Source organism: Haliotis rubra, unplaced genomic scaffold, assembly GCF_003918875.1.
Source record: "Haliotis rubra isolate DU_JTF1 unplaced genomic scaffold, ASM391887v1 Scf2306, whole genome shotgun sequence".
NCBI lineage: Eukaryota > Metazoa > Mollusca > Gastropoda > Lepetellida > Haliotidae > Haliotis > Haliotis rubra.
Genome location: NW_025766344.1, coordinates 18,395 through 34,150, shown reverse-complemented (window position 1 = coordinate 34,150; position 15,756 = coordinate 18,395). Strand labels below are relative to the sequence as shown.

At 40.7% G+C, this 15,756-nt stretch overlaps 1 protein-coding gene across 2 annotated transcripts; it reads left to right on the top strand.

Annotated features, from left to right (window-relative positions):
- The first annotated feature begins 5,895 nt into the window (after nucleotides 1–5,895).
- On the top strand, nucleotides 5,896–13,901 carry LOC124278096. Of its 2 annotated transcripts, XM_046713844.1 has the most exons (6): nucleotides 5,896–7,421; nucleotides 7,617–7,646; nucleotides 8,315–8,494; nucleotides 8,682–8,770; nucleotides 12,344–12,565; nucleotides 12,598–13,901. In XM_046713844.1, the coding sequence occupies exons 3-6, from the start codon at nucleotides 8,401–8,403 to the stop codon at nucleotides 13,429–13,431; spliced, it is 1,239 nt and encodes a 412-aa protein (XP_046569800.1). In that variant the 5' UTR covers nucleotides 5,896–7,421; nucleotides 7,617–7,646; nucleotides 8,315–8,400; the 3' UTR covers nucleotides 13,432–13,901. The 2 variants fall into 2 exon arrangements, 1 of the variants encoding a protein (XP_046569800.1); XR_006898974.1 differs by lacking the exon at nucleotides 12,598–13,901 and having other exon boundaries at nucleotides 12,344–12,523.
- The last annotated feature ends 1,855 nt before the right edge of the window (nucleotides 13,902–15,756 follow it).

The following is a 15,756-nucleotide window of genomic DNA, read 5'->3' as shown; positions in this document are numbered from 1 at the left end:
GGTGGCTAAGGCTGTAACTGAACTTAACACTAAGGATATGGCAGAAAAGGTGGAGTTAGTGAAGGAAGTTAATCGAAAGAGGGTACTGAGCCGTGTGAGATGAACATTGCTATGGATGGCCGATACAACTCGACAACAATAGCAAGCAGGAAGAAGCCAGGGCAGAATGCATCACAAGCAATCGGCATCGCCTGCGAAACTGTTACTGACAAGAAGTTCATCGTCGGTGCGTCATTCCAGAATAAGCTCTGCTGGACTGGTGCCTGGCTGAAAGGAAAAGGCATGGATGTGAAATGTCCAGGGGGGCACCCAGACTGTACTGCGAACATGTCGGCCTTCACTCCATTCTCTGAGTTCAAAATGGGAGAGGACATTGGTAATCAGCTCGCACTACAGGGTGTACTCATAAAGTATGCCACAACCGATGGGGATTCGAAGTCTGCAGATGGAGTAGACAAAGCTCTCAAAGTGTTGGACCCAATGTGGAAGGTGCAAAGGCTAGCTGACCCAACCCACTTGGCTCAAGGACAGTTCCGACAATGTTACAGAGCTGATTTTAACAGATATGTTCCCCGGCACTACTCGTACACATAAAATGGAAGCAAAGAAGGTGCTGAGCCAGGATGTCAAAGCACGGTGCAGCCTGATACTAAAAAGAACTCATGAAAGATCATGCAGGTGACATGAAAACACTTCGTAGTATCTTACCAAGAGTGCTCGAAGCAACCCTCAAGTGCTACAGCGGCGACTGCTCCAGGTGTGCCCGGTACTCAGTTGTGTGTAGAGGAGGTGTAACAAACAGCTGGTGGCAGCGATCCATGTTCCTCGGCTGCAACAGTATCACTCATTTCAATATGGATGACAATGATAAACACTTGCTTAATGAAATTCTCAAAATGAAGTTAAGTGTAGAAGTGGTGGAACAAATGAAACTGTACACAGACACACAGAAATGTGAAGCTGCCAATCGATCACTGAGTATTTCTTTGCCAAAGAATGTAAACTTTTCAAGGAACATGATTGGGAGGGCTTCTTCCACAATTCACAGGCTCAACAATGGCCCTGGGACATCAGCAATCGACAAGTGCGACCATTCTGGGGTGAAACTTTCAAGCCGAGCTGTGCGGTCACTTGAACAAATGGACAAGGAGGCTACCTATCACAAAGACTATCAGAAAAGCCCCAGTGTTGTGAAAAGGAAACTTACACAGCATGGAAGCAAGATCTGTGAACATTTGAAGTCTAAACAGACTGACAAGCAGAGTGGGGACTACAGAAAGGGTCAGTTAGACCCTGTACCGTGTTTCAGCAAAACCATGAACATTCTTATTCAAAATATTGAAAATGTGCAGTGATGCTGCAGAACTGTATGTGCTAATTACTTCCTAAAGACAGATACTGTTTAACTTTAAGTTTAAATACATCATAATGTCTCTAAAGCTATGTGTTGTGAATAAATGCTATGTCACAACTAACTGTGACTGTGGTGAAAATCAGGAAATATGAATAAAATTTTACTATATTATATGATATAGTATTTTTCATATACTTTGCCTTTGTTTTTCTGTTCTCCTATAACTTCAATGCCAAAAGGCAATCTGGGAAAGGTGCATGGCCTTTACACACACCCCTGTTTACACAGGCCACTCTGTCTGCATTTATGCTGTGTGGTTCAGCAGACAGGTGTTCGACATAGGTGCATTTACTGTTGTGGCACAAATGGCTGATGTCGTAATCACCTATGTCGAAGTTTTCCCTGTGTACTATAAAACTCAGCCTGTGAGCATGAGTAGTACGCCACTGGTAGGCTATGGGGCAAAAATACCGCAACACCCCATACCCACTGTGCTTGCATGCTCCAGTCCACATATGACATATGCCATTTTCCACACTGAGGACTGAATTCTTCACAAACTTGGCTCTATATCTTTGGAAAAAAGGCTTGAATATTAGCCATTTTAGGTATCACATGCATCTATAAGGCACGTGCGGTGTAGTGATACATACATTCACCATAATTGAACCAATATGTCTAAATATGATGCGTCCGCTCACTCACTAAAACAATATGCAATCAGAAAACTGAAATAAATTCATAAAAAATGTAAAAAAAAATATTTTCAGTTGAAAACACATGTATACATATTTCAAATGCTCCTGGCAGTAAATATGCAAAGTTTCAAGTGAATATTTTGAAAAATAACAGACATATAGCAAATTAAACACTTGCACTACCTTCACCATATCAGGACACCAAAAAGTCTGCAAATTAAATAAAACTTCATCAATACTAAGCCCAGACACCATGTAAGGCTCACAGAAAATTTGAAAGCCCTAACTCATACACAACTTGACTTATACTCCTTTTACTCCATGCTGTATCTCTGGCATTTGAGTGTTAATTTTGGGCATGAATTAATTTCAAACACAATTCTAATTTGTCTATAACTCCATAACCAGGTGGAAATTGACAAAAACATCAAGTGTTCCTCTTTTGTTATTGCATGTGCTATCAAAGGACAATGGTTTCAGTCCATTAAAGCATTTTTTTCATTTTTTTCTCTATTTTTATATACATACATGCATTTTATACTAAAATAATTCCATTAAAGTTCATATTTTTCAACAAAAAATGAAAATTGAAACTGTTAAATTTTTATTCATTAGAAAGCCCTATCTTTCCTCGTTAAATTGATTGGCTGCACAAGTAGCTGAGTACAGCCAATCAAGTGCAGCGAGTCACCAAGCGTGTCCACTCTCACCTGACACCTGGCCAATACGCGACAAAGTGTCAGTAGGTGTGTATGGCTCAACTGCGATTTACACCAGTGGCACAAGACATGTGTATGTCTTGAGTTTCCAATACATTTTCTAATACATATACCTGCTTGTCAGTGCCAGTGACAACACACAGAGATGGGATATATAAGTACATGCTGTGCTCAGAGCTCATTAGTTCTATTCGACACAATCACGATGAAAGGCGACCGCAAGAGAATCAAGTCACAGTTCAGCAAAGGCCATACTCCCTGGAACAAAGGTCTCACCCTTGAATCGGAAGAGTCGGAAAGTGCCTCTCCACCCCAGATACCCAGGACAGTCACTAGGTTGAGTGCAGAAGACTTCTCCCTGGTCACCAAGTCAAGGCTGGATGGCACTGGGCTGTCAACACCTGACTGCGATGGCATCTCTACTTCAGTGAGGCTGCTGCGTCCCACTTCAACGAGCAAGCATGACCTGAAACAAGAGTCAAGCAAAGATGACTTGGAGGGTATGCGACTAGTCGACAATGAAAAGGTGGCCGAAGCATGGAACACAGCTCTGCGACTGCATCGGTCAACATCCAGTGACTGTGACGACCCTCAGCTGCAGATAGCCAAGGAGAGAAAATGGGGAGCATGCTGGAAAATAACACTGAAATGTGTCACATGTGACTTTGTAGCACCTGAAATGAAGTTATACAAAGAAATCGAGACGGGTAAACCTGGGCCAAACCCAGCAGCACCCAACGTGGGACTTGCCTTGGGTCTACAGGACACACCTATAGGAAATACGAGAGCGAGGTTACTGATGGCCAACATGGACATTCCACCCCATGCAGGAGCAGTATGCAGAGGACCTCCAACAAGGTGGCTAAGGCTGTAACTGAACTTAACACTAAGGATATGGCAGAAAAGGTGGAGTTAGTGAAGGAAGTTAATCGAAGAGGGGTACTGAGCCGTGTGAGATGAACATTGCTATGGATGGCCGATACAACTCGACAACAATAGCAAGCAGGAAGAAGCCAGGGCAGAATGCATCACAAGCAATCGGCATCGCCTGCTAAAACTGTTACTGACAAGAAGTTCATCGTCGGTGCGTCATTCCAGAATAAGCTCTGCTGGACTGGTGCCTGGCTGAAAGGAAAAGGCATGGATGTGAAATGTCCAGGGGGGCACCCAGACTGTACTGCGAACATGTCGGCCTTCACTCCATTCTCTGAGTTCAAAATGGGAGAGGACATTGGTAATCAGCTCGCACTACAGGGTGTACTCATAAAGTATGCCACAACCGATGGGGATTCGAAGTCTGCAGATGGAGTAGACAAAGCTCTCAAAGTGTTGGACCCAATGTGGAAGGTGCAAAGGCTAGCTGACCCAACCCACTTGGCTCAAGGACAGTTCCGACAATGTTACAGAGCTGATTTTAACCCAGATATGTTCCCCGGCACTACTCATACACATAAAATGGAAGCAAAGAAGGTGCTGAGCCAGGATGTCAAAGCACGGTGCAGCCTGATACTAAAAAGAACTCATGAAAGATCATGCAGGTGACATGAAAACACTTCGTAGTATCTTACCAAGAGTGCTCCGAAGCAACCCTCAAGTGCTACAGCGGCGACTGCTCCAGGTGTGCCCGGTACTCAGTTGTGTGTAGAGGAGGTGTAACAAACAGCTGGTGGCAGCGATCCATGTTCCTCGGCTGCAACAGTATCACTCATTTCAATATGGATGACAATGATAAACACTTGCTTAATGAAATTCTCAAAATGAAGTTAAGTGTAGAAGTGGTGGAACAAATGAAACTGTACACAGACACACAGAAATGTGAAGCTGCCAATCGATCACTGAGTATTTCTTTGCCAAAGAATGTAAACTTTTCAAGGAACATGATTGGGAGGGCTTCTTCCACAATTCACAGGCTCAACAATGGCCCTGGGACATCAGCAATCGACAAGTGCGACCATTCTGGGGTGAAACTTTCAAGCCGAGCTGTGCGGTCACTTGAACAAATGGACAAGGAGGCTACCTATCACAAAGACTATCAGAAAAAGCCCCAGTGTTGTGAAAAGGAAACTTACACAGCATGGAAGCAAGATCTGTGAACATTTGAAGTCTAAACAGACTGACAAGCAGAGTGGGGACTACAGAAAGGGTCAGTTAGACCCTGTACCGTGTTTCAGCAAAAACCATGAACATTCTTATTCAAAATATTGAAAATGTGCAGTGATGCTGCAGAACTGTATGTGCTAATTACTTCCTAAAGACAGATACTGTGTAACTTTAAGTTTAAATACATCATAATGTCTCTAAAGCTATGTGTTGTGAATAAATGCTATGTCACAACTAACTGTGACTGTGGTGAAAATCAGGAAATATGAATAAAATTTTACTATATTATATGATATAGTATTTTCATATACTTTGCCTTTGTTTTCTGTTCTCCTATAACTTCAATGCCAAAAGGCAATCTGGGAAAGGTGCATGGCCTTTACACACCCTGTTTACACAGGCCACTCTGTCTGCATTTATGCTGTGTGGTTCAGCAGACAGGTGTTCGACATAGAGTGCATTTACTGTTGTGGCACAAATGGCTGATGTCAGTAATCACCTATGTCGAAGTTTTCCCTGTGTACTATAAAACTCAGCCTGTGAGCATGAGTAGTACGCCACTGGTAGGCTATGGGGCAAAAATACCGCAACACCCCATACCCACTGTGCTTGCATGCTCCAGTCCACATATGACATATGCCATTTTCCACACTGAGGACTGAATTCTTCACAAACTTGGCTCTATATATCTTTGGAAAAAGGCTTGAATATTAGCCATTTTAGGTATCACATGCATCTATAAGGCACGTGCGGTGTAGTGATACATACATTCACCATAATTGAACCAATATGTCTAAATATGATGCGTCCGCTCACTCCACTAAAAACAATATGCAATCAGAAAAACTGAAATAAATTCATAAAAATGTAAAAAATATTTTCAGTTGAAAACACATGTATACATATTTCAAATGCTCCTGGCAGTAAATATGCAAAGTTTCAAGTGAATATTTTGAAAATAACAGACATATAGCAAATTTAACACTTGCACTACCTTCACCATATCAGGCCTCAGACCACAATTCATTTGTCACATTTTGCATTGTGTAAATGAGCCTATCATAGCGGTTTCAGATGTCTCTTGGCGAAAGGTTTGTGACTGCATGAATATATGGATTACCTTGGATGGAAAGGAGAAAGAAATAGCTTCCAAATTCGACAGCACAGCTCGTGACACTGCAGGTTATCACCGGTACTGCTACCAGCGGTTTACAAACAAGAAACATCTGGATCAAGGTATCAAGCGAAGAGATAAAGGGTGTTTACGACGTGATAGTGGAGAGACAGATGTGCCTAGTGGTGAACCATCCCCTAAAAAGGCAAGACTTGTTCTTAGATCAAAAGTAACTACAGCACAAAATGTATCAAGGCGATCAAAGCATGTGCTTCCCGAGGAGTGTATCATCTGTAAGAAGGCTAAAGTTATTGTTGACAAAACATCCTTGAAGAGAAAACAAGAGGCCCTTGTTACATGTGAGACAACTGCTGACAAACTGTTACAGGCGGCACGACTGAAAGGAGATGACCAGATTTTAGTACAGATTGGGGACTTAGACCCGGTATGTATAGAAGTGCGGTACCATGCATCATGTTGTAAACTTTACACTAAATGTGTATATAATCAGAATGATTCACTTGGACGGCCTCTAAACAAAGCCTTTGACAAATTCTGCACAGAAGTAATTGAGAAACGTATTATGGGAAAGGGAGAAGTACTTCGAATGAATTTGCTCACAAAACTCTTTGTTACATTTGCACAGCAAGTAGAGGATGTTGATATTACTGGATATCGGAATGATCAGGTCAAGTTGAGACTAATAAGAAGGTACCCACTTCTGAAGTATGTTCAGCCAGATGCAACTACATGTGAATTTGTTTTTCATCAAGCACAAAATGAAGACACTTTTATTCAGTTCAGTGAGCATGAATTGGAGAACCTATATTCTGACAGTGAAACAGAAAGTAATAGTGACTCTCAGGTATTGGAACATGAGGTGCTCAGCAACCAATCATCTTCAGAACACTCCTGTCAGGAAGAATTTGCACAAATCTATCGTGCTGCTATCATCATTCGAAAAGCTGTTGCTTCTTCACCTGGTGTCTCTATGTGGCCTCCCAGTGAAGAGAATTTTTCATTACATGAGTGCCAGAGAGTAGTTCCACCAGTTCTCTTTAATTTTCTGGCATGGTGTTGTGGAATCAGTGAAGTGAAGTTTAGTCCAAGGCTGGTAGAGATGGAACGAAATGACAACAAGAAAAAGATACTTTCTCTAGCACAAGACATAATTTGTCTTGCCTCTATGGGGAGAAAGCTTATGCCAAAACACTTAGCTTTAGGTGTGACTTTAAGACACCTTACAGGTTCTGCAAAATTACAGCAGCTACTTAACTCCTTTGGACACTGTGTTTCCCACTCTGTGACTCTTGAGCATGACACAGCTTTGGCCACAAGACAATTACAGCGTGAAACGGATGTTCCGACTGGATTTTGCAGCAATGTGTTCACCACTCAAGTGTGGGATAACAATTTTGGTGAAGAAACTCTGTCAGGTATGCATTATGACATCAATGTTAAATTATGTAAAGTCTCCAAATATTGAATGTCCATGAATGTTTTTTATTTTAAAAATGGTGAATAATATCTAATTGGATTTAACATGGACATCCAAATTCACTAAACTAATTATATTTTAACAAGACAATGTTTTGAAAGTGTTATATGATGCAATATTTATTTTTATACAGGTTTCACTGAAGCAGGTATATCATGAACATGTAAGATTTGGTAATCAATATCCCCTCAGTCTACTCACTCTTTTGCACATTCTATCATGCTTTTGGTGTGGGTGCTTGTACTGTTTCTGCTTTTCTCTCATTCTATACTCAGTACTGTACTTTACTATATTGGTCTTTAGTAAGCTTAAATTGTTTAGCAGGCAGCCAGATTGCATGTCAGGTTGGCACATTAGATACTGCATGCTTAATTATATCTTGTCTCTTTTCTCCTGTGATTACACCTTTAATATACAACCATAAACCTAACACACAATCACCTCCACTTACTGCAGTAATACTGCCTCATGGACTATTTGTTTCTATTCCAAAATTGAAAGTACATGTGAGCTATTCCCCAATCAAATTTAGTTAGGTTACTTAGGTATGTAAACATTTTAGAAATAGATGCATGTTAGGAATAGAATGATTAATATATAATTTATAAAACTATGAAATGATTTATACTGTTGATACTCTTAATGGTACCATATTGGGATTTATTCTATTATTTTAAATTATTATGGAGATCAATTGTATTATATTGCTTAGAAATTTAAAACTGTCTCTGTTGACAGTTTGTTTCTGTTTTATGCCTAGATAGCATGAAAATTGTTAGTTTGTCTTTTATTCACTGTGTGTAGAGCATAATGGTTAAATAACATTTCCAGGCAAGGGTACAACCCACAACACAAATGGCATTATAATACAGACTGCCAGTTCTGATGCCCCAGGGAGCCCAGAGGAAATTGCAAGAATGAGTCGGGACAGGAAACGAACAATTGATGCACCATCTTCGGTGATAGTTCCTTTCCAGGGATCAAAAAGAAAAGGACCATCACAGTTTCAAGGTTACTGTGTTTCTTTTGTTGAATATGAAATATATTTTCTTTACTGAAAACAACAACCATGTATATTTACTAATTTAGTTAGTCCTTAAAGTACTCTATAGTGATAATGTGATAATGTTGTTGATAAATGGTAAGTGGCATTTCTAACAACTTCAGTATCATCATCAGCAGCATCATCATCTTGCAGGCAAGAAGCCAGATTTATCCCGGAAACTGAATGTTCAAGAAAAAGCAAAGAAGATTGATCAAGCATTGGTTCTTGCCAAGTTCGGCCAAGTATCAGTGTTTCCGGTGAGTTTTGAATTTACCAGTCCATGGGACTGGTAAGCCTCAAATATACCAGTCCCTTGTTATTTTCACCAGTCCACTTCTTTTCCATGTTAAATAAAGATAACAACAAGAATGTGTGTGTGTGTTTGTGTTTCATTTTTAATAACAACAAACGTATCAAACTCATTCGAACATGAAATGTGAAATGACGTCACGTTACTAGTAAACCGCAAGTTTGTTTGGCAGTACTTGTACAGTTATCAACTGTTAATTACACTTTTCTTTTCTTGGTTTTACGGAATAGTTCGGATGCTCTCGAGAAGTCGAAACGGTCATTAGCATGCATGTTGAGAATCATTAGATTGTTCATACGATGCTGCGCAAGACGGTTTCTGCTTGCAGTGTGGATTCTATTTTGCAAGCTAAATCCCCTCTCGGCAGGCACGCTACTCACGGGTATTGTGAGCGCAATTTCAGCGAGAGTACTGAAGTCTGGGAAGATGTCAGCATATTCAGTTATAAGAACTTTGCAAGTCATGTCAAAATTACCACTTCCAATGCCAGAATTGACACGTTTGAATTGCTGGAAATCACGAAGCGACCGATCCCGGTCGATATAAGGCGTCGTGACGTCATTGTTGTCTTGACCAATCACAGGGCAGAAGTGATCTAGAAGCACCGTAAGGAATCCCCACCATAGTTGGCTAGATCTTCTTTCTATCTGGATATTTGTCATGATTAAGCACATTGTCCAACGCTTGTAGAAGGTCCAGAGATTTCTCTGGGAATCTCCTATCAAGGGAATCCACAAGATCTTCAATAAAGCACGTCCTCATTGTATTGAAGGCTTCCATTGATCGTTTGTCAGCATAGGTTATGGTAATTCCTCGGAACTGACTCGGTCCTTCTTTCATATTCCCTTCTAGGAACTTTTCGTTCTCCCCCTTTCTTTTAATCAAATATTGGAGTGATTCCTTAGTGGACAAGACCATTGGTCCGATGATGGCCAGATTTAACACTTCTTTTGAAAACGGTCACAAGTTTTTCCATCAGCGGCAAAACGTCACTCAACATGTATGTTGTTGCAACGAAAGAATACGTTTTCAGTTTTTGAAATTCCAGTTGCTGCCGTATTGTTCCGTTCCGCCCTCCCTCTTCGATCTCCATGACTAATGCAGGCCAGTTACGCTTGGTTGAGTTTACAGCCCGCCCCAAAGAGAGCCATCTAACAGCACATGGTTGTTTTATGCTCGAAAACTCGGAATCATCCAAAACTTCACTAAGTTCCTCAGTCTTGCGTACCTCGTCGCTGAATACTGATAAAGTTTGTACACCTGATTTAATGTATTGCGGTACTCTGTAATAGTTCCTGAAAGTTTAGCAGCATCCTGTGAAGCTAAAGCCACGCGATGGGCAATGCAATGCACATGGATAAGAAAAGGTGAGTCCTGTGTAAGTCGAACACCGACGCCAGTTTTGCGGCCTGTCATGACACTGGCACCGTCAGTTCCCAAACCAATGATTTTTTCGAGTGGAATGCCCCATTGGTCAGCTACCTGTCGTACTTTCTCAGCAATGCACTCCGCATTACCGCTGTGCACTGTGAAATTTCCTAAAAAAGATAGTCTCTGCTTTTCCATGGTGTACTAAGCGAGCAAACATGATGAGGTTTTTTTCCACAGTTACGTTCACAGTTTCATCCATGATTAGCCCGACAAACCGACTTTGCGACAATTTCTGTTTAAGATTCTCAATGGTACACTCAGTTAATGCTTCTTCCATTTCGTCAATTGAATCAGAATGTGAGTATATAACTCCACTTAAAGATGAACAGCCATTTCTCTTCTGTAGGTCAATAAGCCCCTTGAACTTGTTTCTTGGTACATTTTCCTTAGCCATATATAAAACTGTGCGCATCATAGCAGTCAAGCTATCATCATTTTTCGTCTGAATATCACTAATGTGAGATTCCATAGCCTTCTTTTGAGATAAACGAACCACTGCTTCATGATGGCTAGCGCTGTCACGGTGCTCTTTAAGGGCAGATTTTTGGAAATTGATACAGCCTTTTGTAAAGCCGTTTATTTTAGCCGCAGCCTCACAAATTCGACAAAACATAACACCCGCCCCCGACTGCTTTTGATTGTCATATCGGAGCCATGGAAACTCCTCTTTCCAGTCGGTATTGAATTTTCTGGACTTTTTGGATTTTGTTTCACATACTGTTTTGCTGGAAGTTGATTGTTTCTCGTTTACGTCTAATTTTCGTTTAGAACCAAAGAGCCCAGAAAGCGTCGTCTGCTTTGAGGCCGCCATTTTCAAACTGAAAACTTAGGGACCGTTCATAATTTAGAGCAAGGGGGGTGATGATGATTTTTTTAAAGAAGCATGAACAATGTGAATGGATCCCCTAAAATGTACGTACAAGTTATGTGACGCCCCCCACTTTGCAAATCTTGTACAAAATCAGTGACCTCCGTCCCTTCCCACAATTTCCAAGCTTAATATTTTTATGTACAAAATTGCTTACTCCCAGTATATGTGTACAGAATTGTTGACCCCCCTGCCTCCCAAGAACAAAATGGGTGACAGCCCCTCTTAAAATCATCATCAACACCGTAGCCATACACTATGAATGGTCTCTTAATATGTCCATTCCCCATAGTAAAGTTTTCTTACTATTGGCCCCGATAGAGTATTGAAATCTGATGCATTATAACCTCACGCCAAAATGCCTCTCATCTGGATCGAGGCTAAGCGAGACGACCAGCCAATGACAATAATCGCTTGGGACTGTTACTAAAAATAGACACGGAATTCCTTACACGTATCGCATATGGTGCAGATCGAATTTACATGGAAGTTTCCTTTAATCTAACAGTTGCTGGTAATTTGTATTGCCAATTTGGAGGAAATGATTTAACCGGGTGTATTTATTGCCGGTCCCCAGGACTTGTTTGCCATAAATATGCCGGTCCTTTGATTTTTTTACCGGTAAAATACCGGCATATGCCGGTAAACGGAAACACTGAGTATGTATACTGTAAAAGTGTATTATTTGCAATCACTGGCATCAAATATTCGTTCTACTTGAATTCTGACCTGCAGAATGGAATATCCAAGTCAGGCAGGATACTAGTTAGCACAGTTAGTATTTAATTTGACATTAACTTGATTTTTCAATAATCTGCATGGTGTTGCATAACTTTTTTATGAACTCAAGAATGACAGTTTGACCAGGGCTTATTGAAGTAATCTGTTACAATTAATGATGTGAGTATACTTTTTATAAATTGTAATATTTTAAAAAAGTATTGAGTTAGAAGGATTTATATTTTTCAATAATTAATTTTAAAAACCTATTTTCTTTAGATATTGTTGCCTGGCTTTTTCGTTTTTTGTGATGGTTTTGGCAGATGGAGCTCACTGGAATATATTCCCCAGTTTGACAGTAATGTGGTCACTGGTCATTGTCATGATAAATTAACACTTGGTCAACATGGTGAAACATATCAACGAATATATTTTGCTATAATGATACATGGTCTTTAGTAAGTAAAGAGCATTCTTTTATTACAGGATCAATTTCTGCTTCCTGGTTGGACAGTCTGTAACCAGCTATTGACGAATGATGCACATCCTCTGAGTACCATTGGCTATCTTCCCGTGATAGATGCAAGTCCTACTGACAAGTCAACTGTCAATGCCATTCTGGAGAAGAGTTTATTAATTGCCAATTCATTAAACCTTTCTGCTATAGTCCTCGTCATGGATCAAGCAATATATGCTAGAGCCCAGGAATGTACAACTTCTAAATGCTACTGAAAGACATCATACGTTGGAATGGTCGTCAGGAATTTAGGGATCAACTGGTAATTCGTTTAGGCGAATTTCATACTGCCATGGCTTTTCTGGGTGCTATTGGCAAACGTTTTGGAGATGCTGGATTGCGCGATATTGCCATTGAGTCCAATCTAGTCGCTGAGGGGTCCATTAATGGTGTCATTAGTGGACATCATTACAACAGAAGTCTGAGATGCCATAAAATACTCTCTGAAGCTATGCATCGCTTACGAATACAGGAATACCTGGATCATCTATCACCAGAAAGGAACCAAGAAGTCATTACTGTTATCCACAGTATCCATGACAGTTTTCCAACCACATTCATGAGCTGCCTTGAAACAGATTCTGTGATACGCTTCCTAGAAGACTATGACCGTTATGTGAAGATCAAATGTGGATGCAATGACATGTATGCCTTCTGGACATCTTACCTTGAGATGGTTGAGCTGCTGCTGCTCTTTTTAAGTGGAACAAGAGAAGGAAACTGGGAGCTACATTTGTCAACCATCCGTGACATGATACTTTGGTTTATGGCCTATGGCAGAATCAACTACTCAAGATATCTTCCCATCTATTATCTTGAGATGAGAGATCTCCCATCTACTCATCCCTTTATTCACTCACGTTTGTCTGATGGGGAGCTTGCAGTCAAAAGGCATGATGATCATGGATTTTCCATGACTGCCTGTGATCAAGTTATTGAACAGACCTACAACCGAGATTCAAAGGCCAGAGGTGGACTGACAGGCATAACTCTCAACAAGGGTGCAGTGAGGCGATGGATTCTGAGTCACCCTGCTAGAGCAGCTATTGCAAATTAATGCTACAACATGTCATGAACAAATTCTGACAAGTCTTCTTCGACACCCCAGACAGTAGCATCCAGAACTGTATCAGATGAACAAGCTGTCCAAAATGTAATGATGACAATTACAGAATTTTCTAATCCATTCACAAATGAAGTAGGCAATGAAATCGTGAACATCTGTTCAGGAAAGGTTGCCCCAGAAAATGTCCGATCTGACTTGTCATCTGCATTTGACCGTGGAGAAGAATACTTAAAAAATTGTGTCAATGAGCGACTGATTGAGGGACGAAAGGATGTGTTTGATAAACTCGTTCTTCCAGCAAGCAAAACATTTTCAGATGTTGACAAGAAAGTAGCACCAAAGACAACCCAAGTAACTGCTTCCTTGAAAGAACACAGAGATCTGTTGGTCCGCTTGTTAATGATTGCCAAAGAGAAAGACGTGGATTTGAAAGATATCCTCAGATATCCACTGTCATCCCTCCCTTTGCTTTGGCTAACTTTGATGGGTCAATGGTCAAGACAGCTAAGGCTGTGTTGCTACATGAAGTAGAGAAAATCCTCCAAGTGCATTCACTGACAAAGAATATTGTGTTCAACACAAACACAGTTGTTATTGTTGATGCTATGGCCTTGATACAACAACAGCGCCAGTTTCCTGACACTTTTTGGCAAATTTGCTGCTATCATTTTACAGCAGTTAATTTCCCTTGGCAAGAAGTACAGTGCCAGAAGAGTAGACTTTGTTGCAGACAGGTACAAAGCTATGTCCATAAAGCAATCTGAGCGTCAGAAAAGAGCAATGCATGGAGAAACGAAAATCCGCATTAACAGCGCTGAACAGAAGATGCCAAAACAAATGAAAAAATATTTGGCAAGTGGCTGTAACAAGGAAGGACTGCTCACTTTTCTTGTTGAAGAATGGAAAAAGACTCCCCCGGATAGTTTATCAAGCATCCATCTTTATGCAACACAAGGTGAAGCTTGTTTCAAGTTCTACAAATCCATTATAGGAGAATATCTAGTTGTTGAAGATGTACCAGAGCTGCATTCAGATCAAGAAGAAGCTGACACAAGAATGCTCCTTCATGCAGTACATGCATCACAATCTGCTACTCTACCAACCGACATTGTCATCTGCACAGTGGACACTGATGTCTTTGTTCTTGCTCTATGGGTATCAACGTTAGTGACAGCTCGTCTCATTTTGTTCTTGATGGCAGGAAACCGATAAAGAGAACTTGACTTGCTTGAGATGAGTAGCAAGACTGAAGGTCACACAGCAGAAGCACTGGTAGGCCTTCATCCGTTTACTGGATGCGACAGCATTAGCGCATTCAAGGGGAAAAGGAAAGGTGAAGGCACTGAAGCTTATGTTGAAATCTCCAACATACACAAGAGCTTTCTGTGATTTGGGAAAGAGCTGGAAGATAAAAGATTCATTGCAGCAGGATTTGGAAACCTTTGTGTGTGAATTGTACTGATGGGAGAATTGTTGTGATGTGAACAGTGCTCGATTCAACTGCTTCAGGTTTGGAAATGTAAGTGATTTGACCCTTCCACCAAATAGTGACAGTTTAAATCTCCACATGATGAGGGCAAACTATCAGGCACGAATATACAGATGCTTTCAACAGCCCAAACTTATGGCTCCAGACCCTGAAGCTCATGGATGGACAAAAGCTGATTCACAGCTGTCTATAAAATGGAAAACCTTGCCCATTGCTCCTGAAAATGTGCTACAGAACATCAACTGTAATTGCAAGAAAACACTTTGTAACTCCAAAAAAGTGCTCTTGTAGAAGATCGGGTATTGAGTGCACTGCTATGTGTCGATGTGGAGAATGCCAAAATCGCACACAACTTCAAGTTGACAGAACTACTGATGATGATGATGATGACACTGATGACAATAATTAAACTAATGTTTTGTGTGCCAAAAATCTCAGCACAAGGCAAAGACTGGATCATGATATGGATGACATTGTTTAAATTGATGTTTTGTGTGCCAGAAATCTCAGCTCAAGGAAAATACATGATCATGACCCTGATGACATTGTTTATACTGATGTTTTGTGTGCCAGAAATCTCAGATGATGGAAAATACTTGATCATGACCTTGATGACATTGTTTGAACTGATGTTTTGTGTGCCAGAAATCTCAGCACAAGGAAAATACTTGATCATGACCCTGATGACAATGTTTGAACTGATGTTTTGTGTACCAGAAATCTCAGCACAAGGAAAATACTTGATCATGACCTTGATGACATTGTTTGAACTGATGTTTTGTGTACCAGAAATCTTAGCACAAGGAAAATACTTGATCATGACCCTG